This window comes from Pseudopodoces humilis, chromosome 5 (genome assembly GCF_049639895.1).
Source record: "Pseudopodoces humilis isolate 2021_Gansu_Grassland_sample_001 chromosome 5, ASM4963989v1, whole genome shotgun sequence".
Classification (NCBI taxonomy): domain Eukaryota; kingdom Metazoa; phylum Chordata; class Aves; order Passeriformes; family Paridae; genus Pseudopodoces; species Pseudopodoces humilis.
The window spans coordinates 19,701,647-19,711,962 of record NC_142204.1 but is presented as its reverse complement, the minus strand read 5'-3'; the positions used below and the strand labels follow the sequence as shown (position 1 = coordinate 19,711,962).

The 10,316-nt window shown below is 44.4% G+C and overlaps 1 protein-coding gene across 4 annotated transcripts in view; it reads right to left on the bottom strand.

Moving 5' to 3' along the window:
* Positions 1-1,050: 1,050 nt before the first annotated feature.
* STAB2 (stabilin 2) overlaps positions 1,051-10,316 on the bottom strand; it is a 72,749-nt gene continuing 63,483 nt past the window's right edge. The window contains exons 56-67 of one of the 4 annotated variants that reach the window (XM_014256836.2): positions 10,034-10,141; positions 9,162-9,355; positions 8,039-8,180; positions 7,586-7,719; positions 6,718-6,883; positions 6,378-6,484; positions 5,647-5,766; positions 4,718-4,876; positions 3,756-3,863; positions 2,973-3,101; positions 1,808-1,927; positions 1,051-1,210 (exon numbers count right to left, since the gene is read on the bottom strand). In XM_014256836.2, coding sequence (XP_014112311.2) covers positions 1,166-1,210; positions 1,808-1,927; positions 2,973-3,101; positions 3,756-3,863; positions 4,718-4,876; positions 5,647-5,766; positions 6,378-6,484; positions 6,718-6,883; positions 7,586-7,719; positions 8,039-8,180; positions 9,162-9,355; positions 10,034-10,141 — 1,532 coding nt within the window. In that variant the 3' untranslated portion in view covers positions 1,051-1,165. Of the gene's footprint in view, positions 1,211-1,807; positions 1,928-2,972; positions 3,102-3,701; positions 3,864-4,717; positions 4,877-5,646; positions 5,767-6,377; positions 6,485-6,717; positions 6,884-7,585; positions 7,720-8,038; positions 8,181-9,161; positions 9,356-10,033; positions 10,142-10,316 lie in introns of those variants that run through there. The other 3 variants (XR_015772506.1, XM_088055338.1, XM_088055339.1) reach the window with 3 other exon arrangements.

Genomic DNA, 10,316 nt, shown 5'->3' with positions numbered 1-10,316 from the left:
GAAATGGACTGTCTGTTTGTTTCATCCAGATGAATGTGTATTTACACTTATATTCCCTTCCTTGTGCTTGATAGCTGCATCAACAACCCTGGATTTGCCCCAGAGAATTCTGAGAGAATGCCTCCTGGGGCAGTTCCCAGAGGTAACTAAAACTTTCCTGGGCTTCCCTCCTGCCCCTATAGATTGAGGGGATGGTACTGCTGCCAGAAAGAAAACCTTTATTTTCTTACCATTTTGTGGTTCCTTTCGTGTTCTCATGTTGTCATTATGATCTTTAATATTTTGATGGAAAGAGGTGACAGTGAATCAAACTCCAGTTTGATTCATCTCTAACTGTGTGTGGTGACAATGGTAACTGTGTGTGCTGTGCTTGGTAAAAATACACAGCATCTGAAGGAGCAGCTGCTGCTCCTCTCAGACCTGAGGAACTGAATGTAGACATTGCATAGCAAGGGGATGTTCACCTTTATAGCCCACTTTTCACAAAAAATGGCTCTTTAGAAGGCTTTCACAACACCTGCATTTCTTCCTAAAGCTGCCTCAGTTACTGCTTCCCTTTGTACAGTGAGGTGAGATGTAAAACAAGCACCAAGCCAAGGTCAAGGAAAGATAGAGGAGGTAGAGAAAGACAGTCAGGATGGTTGTGTTTCCTGCTGCTGACTATCTAACAGGAAAGTATACCAGCAAAAATATCCCCTCAGTTTAAAAATAGAGGTTTACCACATGTTCTGTTTCACACTTGCCTGTTCTAATTGTAACTGAGCCAAAATGAAAGCACAGGCCTGGAGTACTAGAAAATTTAGGATATTTGCCAAGTTAGCAGCCTGTGTGCTTGTGGCCATTTTAAAGTCTATGAAGTAAAATAAAAAGTTAAATAGCAGGTGAGTGAAAATCAGCTGCTTTCCCCAGAGGGGTGTTTGCTTCTGGGTAGTTTAGTTGAGACTTAATTTTGCTTTTAGCACTCATAGTGGGTACTGCTCAGATTCAGCCAACACTTCTGAAGTTGGTATCTGTGTAGAAGACATCTTAAACAAAGCTGTGCTCTTTTGGTTTATAATCTGTAACAAGATTTTATTCCCTGTAATGTAGGTACCCTTTTTTTTCAGGGTAAGTGTAAATAAAAATGTGTTTATTAGATAACTAATGCCAAATTCAGTTTTTAATTCTAGTCATGAGGGCCACTCATCACAAGTTGTTGGTCATCTGAATCCTAGAAAATAGAATAAAAAGAAAATCAGACTTGAACATTGCATTAAGAAACAAATGTAACTTTTTGACAAATTTGTCCGTACAGATGGCAGAGTTGGTGCCTGACATTTTTGCACCAAACAAGCCCTCTTTTACTGGATGGAAATTGGTACATTTTGGTTTTAGACTTTGCATGTACATGAGGGTGCAATCTTTCCTTCCCTGGATTCCCAGCTGCCTCTCTGCTGTGTTTCAGATTCTTTGGAGTGCTAGTGTGGCTCTCAGCTGCATTTGTAGCAAGGAGAGATAAAGACAAAATTAGAAGGCTTTTAAAGCTTGTATAGGCGTGTCACTGTCATTCAGTGGCATTTGAAGTCCAGTTTAATTCAGCTGTCTTTGAAGATGTCCTTGAAATGCAGCTGTTGACCACAGATTCAATTTTACTACACGTGAGACAACCTAAGATTTCAAGCAGGGGGGAAGGCAGGAGAGCCAGGAACTCAAATGCTGGCTTCTTGAATTAATTTTTCTTTTCCAACTAGACACTTTTCTTTATATCATAAAGTCATTCCCTCTTACCATTATATATCAGTAGTCTCAAATCAAGAGGAACACTTACTGAGAAAAGATCGTAAGTAGGTTCTGGTGAAGTCAGTGTTGAAGAACTTTCATATGAGGGGTTGGTGATATTTGAAGGCTGTGACTTGTCCAGTGGCGTTGTGTCAGTGTCATCTTTTGACTACATGAAAGCACACAAACTTGTTTAAATTTCATCCTCTTCCCATAGCGCATTAAATGGGACACTTGAGCTTCCCTACCAGCTGGTGCAGTGTTGTGATTCAACTGGCTTTATTATCTAAATCTGTCTCTGGGCATGGACTGTGACTTTGGTTGTTGTTTTATCTCAGGTGACTTAACACTGGTATCTCTTTTCCACTCCCTTCTTATTTTTAAGCCTCAGCAAAGAATGGGAGAGGAGGTGTGGCCCTGAAATGATGGTTGGGGTAAAAAGTACCTAGTTAGTTCTGAGGGCTCTCATTGAAATTATTTAAAAATAGAAGTGTTTTCTCTGGCTCTTGGCTACTGGCTTTTCTTTCTACAAGATGATTCTCATTACATGCAGAGACTAAAGCAGGAAGGGATTTCTGTTCACCTAGGTAGACTTTCTGGTTTGTTCTTGTGTATTTCTTGTGTATTTTGTAACATTTTTTTTCCTCATCCCTCATGTCTCTAGCTCAGCTGTTGCTGACGTGTTTTGCATCTATGTGTTGCTAGCAAAATTAGTAAAGAGAAATCAAGCATGAAAGTGCATCAGTATAAACACCTGCCCTTTTCAATCCTACAGGCATTTCAATTTGTTTGTCTGTTGGATCTGGCCTTTTTCTTATGAAATATTTCAACCTCCAGAACATCAAAATTAATAGTAATGGAGGAGGAGAACAGGTATCCTTTCAGTGGCTGTGATTCTTTGATTCCCTAAGGGTGAGCTTTCTGGGGAGACAAGGACTTCTGCACTGCTGTGGTGTAGTTAAATCAGCTTTGGGCCAGTCCTCAGTGTTGGAAGTGTCTGTGTGAGCAGACACTTGGGTGGAGAGGTCTGGAGGCAAATGTAAGCTCATGCCCAAGCAAAGCTTGTGAGCCTTCTCCACTTTCTCTGTCAGTCTGAACAGCTCAAGTGTGAAGTGATCAGGAATGTTTCTAGCTTAACTAAATGTATGGAGAAACTGAAAGCTGTGAATTTGAGAAGTGCAGTTGCTCCCCCCCAGCTTCGTGTTCCCACCTACCTTGAAGTGCTGGAAGCCTATGTTTTTCTTCCTAAACCTGAGGTAAGAATACCCAATGAGAGCCACAATTCCAGTAACTAGACAGATGCCAAAGAATATTCCTGTCCCAGTAGTGGCATGGAGAGGAGCCTGGAAGCAAGGGAGAGGATGAGTTATGGGTGGGCGCTGGTCAGCTTACAGCACTCAAGCACAGGCAGTGTCCCTTTGAGATATGGTCTGGTCCTGAGCTGTTCTTGTGCTTGGGTTTCCTGGTAGGTGTTTCCTAGAGACACTTAAATGTGGCCTTTTGACATGATCACAGAACTGTTTATGTTGAAATAGATGATAGAGTCCAACTGTTCACCCAGCACTGCCAAGTCCATCACTAAACCTTGGGGACCAACGAGACAGCTGGATAATTGGGAGTTTTGCAGGAGTTCATGCAGGCAAAAGATACCTATTTTCAAAACACCTTGTTGTTTTGGATAGGAATGAATGCCAAGGCAAGAGTAAATGAGGTGCCTTAGCAGCTGGAGCATTTGAAATTCTCAATTACATACATGACTTCCATTATTTTATATAAAGAAAAAAAATTATAACTGTGGGAAGAAGTTGTTCAGACAAATTTTTGGTGTCACTGGTACCTTGTTTTCAACTTCTAATTCTCTTTGAAAGTAACCTTTTAAGCTGAAAGCTGCATATATGTCAGGCATACTGGGAATATACGAGTGTCAGCAATTGGTTTAGGGTAAAATAAAATACAGTTACCTCTCACCACCCCAAAACCTGAATTGTTGTACTTACAGGTTCTGATGGAGCCTTTAAAGGCTCTGAAATTATGTGGATTATCCCGTTGGAAGCAATTATATCCCACTCAACAATAGCACTTCTGTCCACATATCGGATCTCGCTCTGCCCAGGAAAAGAAGGAATGAGAGCTGAGCTTTGACCCTTCTCCATTTGGTACTGAGATTTGCATTAAGATGGTTTTCCCACCTCAGTTGCTGACACCCAAAGAGAAAAAACATGGAAAAAAAACATGGAAAGTTACACTGCTGCCTTCCTGGACATCAGCAGGGGATAACCCCTGGCTGGTCATGGTTCTTCTGTGCATGAAATAGCCATCATCATTACCTGCCTGTTGCCTTCATGTTGCTGTGTCCTTTTTTTTCTCTCTAACTGAAGGCTTTTGTGATATTTGTGAAGTTGCCAAGCTCTGCCTAGAAGTGCAGTCATTCCTGAGTGCCAGGCAGCCACTTTCACTGTGGAAGATGCCACTTGGCACTTCCACTCGAGTTTGTGGCTGGAGTTTGCTTGCTGTGAGCAAGGCTCTGTTGGTGTCTTCTGCCTCTCCCAGAAAGTTAACAAGAAACTTTACAAGTGCAAACATCTTTTTTAAATGATTAGCTGCTGCTTTCATCTTTTCACCTATCACACAGCTACCCCCATAATCCTACCAAGCTGAGAGAAGAGTTAAATGAAGCCCATATCCCCATTTTTCTACTGAAAGCCACTTCAAGAGCTCCCTTTAAGTTTTGCAGGTAAGAGATGTCCATTTGCAAGCTTGTAAATTTGCAGTTTGCCAGCTGCTATCCTACAGTCTCTGGATAGGAAAGAGCCTTCTGAACTCAGTCTCTCATAGCTGCCCACTCCAACCTCATCAAAATCTTATCAAAATGCCCTCCAGATCAGTGTGTCCCTTGATTACAGGGTATAGCATAGGAGGAGGAAAAGCATTAAGATGGAAAATTTTATTACAGAGGTACCTGATCAGCAGTGGGAACTTGATGTTCCTGGCCCCTGGTGTTTGTAATGAGGATTTTTTTCCCTAGACGAGTTAGAAGGGTGGTTCCATTGGTCAAGTCCTCATAAAACATTATTTTGGCATTAGATAAATGATACTCAATGTCTCTCCCAGAAAGTGTCTGCAGATGAGGGCAAAATACAAGGAGTATTAATGAACTCATTAATCCTTTTGCTTTAATAGTAAGCTGTGTGCCTGTGACATTTTTTCTCCCTCTGCAGCAAGCGCAGCATTGTTAGAGGTTATTGGGGAATGTGCAGGGAACAGTGGGACATTCTGTCCCTCCTGGCCTCTGATGGCTGCCTGCAGCAGGCAGAACCTTATTACCAGCAGGACAATGGATTTTACCATTACCTGTAGGATGACCTGAAGTGATGAGACTCAGAGATATTCCAAAGAAGATGCATAAAACCTTGTGAATTGTTTGAGACAGTGTTGGAAGGAAGTGCGGAAGGAAAGGAAGGAAAGGAAGGAAAGGAAGGGGATAAGCATAGAAATGAAGTTAGGAATGGATGCCTTTAATGCATTTTTGGGAAATACCAAAGCTGTGTGCTGCTTTCTTCAAATAACTGTGCTCCATGCTAATGAGCCAGAACAGACTTCATCTCAGGCAGACTCCTTCATAACAGGGTTACTAAAATCCCTGATGGAAAAGTCTCTGTAGTGACTTGAACACTCAATAACCTTGCACCCCTAACCATGGAAGGGAAATGGAAACAATGAATTAATATCTTTTGTGAGCACAGTTTAAATTATATGAGGTTAAGCAGAAGTCACATCATACCAAGATTATTTTTCTAAGCTTAAATTTCAATGGGATGTAGAAACCCATAATAGCTGTTTAAGAAGTGTTATTAGGAGAGGGAAGGAAAAAAAGAAAAGACCCCTGACCTCATTTTCCTTTAACCCACTATCGTTTGGAGCAAAGAGGGTGGCGTGCACTGACAGGTCTGTGAGATACCGCAGGAACTCTCTCCCCTTCTTAGAGGTGTTGGAGTAAGCCATGATGTCCTAGGCAGAAACAAGATCCAGCTTTACAGAGAGCAATTGTGCACTCCCGTCTGGAGAGCGGAAAAGATGACACTGTATAAACAACAGCAAAGGAACTCTCTGTTATTAGCCATGAAGCAGCTCCAGAGTGACTTCCAAAGGAAGTTTGTATTCAAAACGCAGCTCCAGCTGCTAATTTGATGAGTACATATTAAACTGATTAGCAGACATTGGGCCTCCGTGGTCTTTGAGGCTGCTGATACATATAAGTGCCTTTCTGAGTAGTGACAAGAACTCTTAACACTTTGTCTTTTCCCAGTAGCAATTCAATGAAATTCCAAAGCACAGCGCTCCTTGCGATGCTTAAAAAGTAGTGCAGAGAGTCTCCTCCTTTAAGCTAAAGCTGTACCAGGCTTTTAATTCCAACTGAATTTTAGAGCCCTGAAACTTCTTTGGAGGAAATAATTAAAAAGGTAGTAACTAAGCTCTGGTTTGGATTTAGACCAGATAGGTGCAGATATAGACCACTCAGCCTTGCTTCGCTGGTGTGTTGCTATTGCCTGTGTTTCCTGGCCTGGATACAACACTCAGGGCCTGCTTTGCTCCACTCCTGCCCCAGCCTTTGTTCCTACCGAGAGGAAGTTTGTCAGCGTTGGGAAGGACATCAGCACTTGTAGCAAGTTCCCACTACAGGAGATGCCGTCCCCCACGTAGCCTGGCTTGCAGGTGCAGTTCACCTCTGAAAGGTACAAACAGGGAGAGTTGTATGGGAAAACACCCTTTCCAAGAAAGCTTTAGGCTGCCCTGTGCCTGAAAAACTACCCAACAGGTTAGGATTTTTTTTTTTTTAAAGTTAAAAAAGAGGCAGAGTCTCTTGTGGTATTATCTAGCAGCCTGTGACTGATGGAAGGAACCAAAATCTGGGCTGCTGCTCTCATTTGCACAGTGGGATGAGACAAAAGACCCTCTTACCTTTCTCCCTGTAGCAGAAAACATCCCAGGTTTCGCTCAGATTGACTCTTCTCCCGTAGTCCACAATGCCGACATATCCGGAGCCGCAGTTTGGGGAGGAGAAGCCGGTGGGGTAGCCCACTCTTTCACCATCTAGCCAGCCAGCAGAGCACAGGTGGTACCTTGCCTGTGGTCAGCACAGCCAGAAGGGAAAAACTCAGGGGAGTGGTGGGGCTGGGGAACGGCACATGGAATGAACAGACCCCATGGGGCACTCAGGCAGCACCTGCCCTGCCAGCACCAGTCAGCCTAGCATTTTGCTAAAAGTGTCTCTAAAGAGTGAGTGTCTTTCTTCCTTCAGTAGCTGGAAGGAGCCAGAAAGGGACAGTCAGTCTTGGCCCACTCTTCTAAAACAAGTTCTGCAAACCCAAGCTGAGCTGCTCATCACACTGACATCAGCCATGGGTTGTCTATAACATGCTCAAGGGAGGCAATATGGAAATGGGTCTGTTAACAGCATTTGAGAAAAAGGTTCCTGGAGACTTACTGTAAAGAAATAAATTAAGCATAATTCTGAAGTGCACATTTCTTTAAGAAGTGTTAATAATCAAAATCCCCTTGAAAACACTCTGAAAGTCTAACTCTACCTCTCACCCCAGCATCACTGGAAACAAGAACTTGGCAAGTGCTTTCAGTGCTGTGTGAATAGGTGTGAAACCAATAAAGAGCCTGAATCTGCTCCCAGCCAAACGTTCCCTGGGACATGGGCGAAGGAAAGGAGAGAAAATGATGTTTATCAGCACAGAGCAGCCCCCTTGCTCCTCCCTCTCCATTTACATCGTGTCTCTGTCCTATTTGGGGGTCTCGTCCCTCCGAGAGGCCTCCTCACCTTCTGTGCATACAGCAGCTGGGTGTAGGTAGCGATGGTGGCCGACTCATTGGCACAGGCCTCCCTGGCCTGCTCGTAAGTCATTCTGTACTGCCCCACGGGGGACCGCAGGTGGAACACCCCGACCGTGGTGTCTGCAAAGGGAGACAAGGACCAGCTCTTCCTGAAGGGGTTTTCCACATTATGGAGCAGAGTCAGCAGCACAGTACAAATACCCGCGGGTTTTGTGAAATGCAGTTAGAGCAGATTGCTTCCTCAGGGGTAACAGTGAGAGCTGGACTGCCCTCACACATTGCTTCATGAACCTACAGGAGCATAAATTCACGTTCCAGCTGTAATCTCATTGTTCCGCGGGGCTGGAGGTAGAGGCCCGAGGCAGCTCCCGGCTCCTGGTCACTGCCCTGAGGTCAGTGGCCTCATGGCACAGCGGTGTGCAGGGTGTGCCCTCCTCACCTTGGAAGTGCAGGTCGGCACAGTCGGCGTCGGGGTGGCACTGCCCGTTGTCCTGCAGGCAGCGGTCCAGGGGCAGCTGCATCACGGAGCAGTTCAGCCCGTCCCCAATGAAGTTGTTCTTGCATTCACACTTCCGTCTGTCCTGCTCAGGGGGAGAAGGAAAAAGGCCAGGACAAGCACTTAGCTGACATGAAACCGGTGTTTCGGGCAACGCTCTGAGCTGTTGGGGAAATTTCACTTGGTATAAGCAGGAATGGACAAAAAGAAAAGTTGCTGCTGACAACTGAGCCAAACAAATACACATGTACCTGGGTGCTTTGCTGAATTAACACCAAAGCATAATTTCATCCACAATGTCAATAACATGCATTGGAGGGTTATATGACATGTAATTCACAAAAAAATGGATGGCAAACATATCAAAATGATATTTAAATGACTGGGCATGGAAGCAGGCATGGAATTTAACAGCCCACTGCTAGTAATAAATGAGAACTGTAAACCAAGTGGGAATAGGTGACATCCAGGGATTGCAATGATTGACAGCTGGAATGGATTATCAGCAAGGCTTTTCTAGATCACTCCTGGAAGGCAGCTTAGACAAGACACCAAAATGGAATGGAGAAACGATCCTGCAAGCACCAGACAAATGCTGGATCAAGTCACCTGCACAAGGTTTTCCCCAACCACACTGACTATGTGGATCATGGAATTTGCATCATGTGGCCGCAGAACTTTTTAAGTTGAGTTCAAGCAATCAACAAGTGACACTATTGTCCCAGCTGCCCCTTTGTATAGCTTCCAAAATGTATTTAATTTTGATCCAACTGATTCCTGTTGCAAATAAGGATAGACATTTAGGGAGAGCTAAGACTGGGACAGAAAGACTACGTATGCAAAACATCCCAGCTTCTGTGTCACCCCATTCCCCAGAGCAAAGATGTCAAACTGTTTCTCAGCCTTCAACTGAAGTGGAAAGCAGGTTGGAAACTAAGTGAAGCTTGTTTTGGAAAACAGGGATTTAGAGGGATACAGAGTGTGATCCAGCCAGAGGAGACTTATGCTGGCACCAGGGAGAAACACCTCAGACTTCCCTGCTGAGGACTGAAATAATTCAACTTACAGGTCCTATGACGATGCAGATGGCATGCTCATGGCACCCTCCGTTGAAGCCATCAGCACAAGGGTTTATTGGAAGGCAGGTAAACCCATCTCCCTTGTATCCCTTCTGGCAGCTACAGAAGACTTTCACCCCATGCTGTGTGCATACAGCCGCCTTGTGGCACCCACCATTGTTTTGTTTGCAAAGTTCTGCAGCTGCAGGGGAAAAAAACCAAACAAACAAGTGAGTAAAGTCTGCTTTTAAAGAGGATGTTCTTCATAAAGATAAACCATTGCCAGCCCTTTCACACTGAAAATACTAGACTACTTGTGTTTGGGGGAAAAAAAAGAAGCTGTTTCCATTTCCTGAGGCATTACTGAATTTCTGTGAGTCTGTCCCTTAGGGCTCTGAAGGCCTTGTCAGGATGTTCTTGATTCATGATACCAACCCTCAGATTTCTGTCCAGGTTGACTTTAAAAGATGTAAGACACATGGCTGAGAAAGGGCAAGTCTTTCTCTAGCAGTGTCACCAGGGAGTTGCCTTGCCTTCAGTCATAAAAATAATCATAGAAACATTTTTGTTGGAAAACCGCTTTGACATCTTTGTGTCCCATTGTAAATCCTCTGAGGGAAACCCAGCTTAAAACCCTGATGTCTTCAAAGCTTGACTGATGTGCACTTGTTGCCCAAGGTCCTCCTTGGTAAAGTCTGGAGAAGTCAGCCTTCTGATTTAGAAAAACCTGAATTCCATATATCCTGAATCTGTCCCACTGGCTCAGTGGAAGTTTTTAGGTTGGGCAGGCAACATTTCGTGGTGGGCAGTAACTGTGTTCCTGTGTGTGTGCAAGAGGGAAGAACCTGCCTTCTGGCCACGAGCAGGGATGGGAGCTCACCTGTGCACGTGATCCCGTCCCCGTTGTACAAGGGCTTGCACTGGCACGTGTTGTTCTCTGTGCAGACAGCGTTGGCTGAGCAGCCCGGGGAGCACACTGGTGGCAGAGCTGCAGGGAAGGCAGGACAGCTGGAATCAAAGAGCCCTGGTACCACAGTGCCCTTGTTTCATGCAGAAGGAGAGCCCTTCATACAAGTCTGGCTAACTGGAAAACTTGTAAGAAATTTATTTTTTGAGTGCCGTGGCCCAAAGCCCCTCCACAGGGGAGGTAGGAACTCGTATTG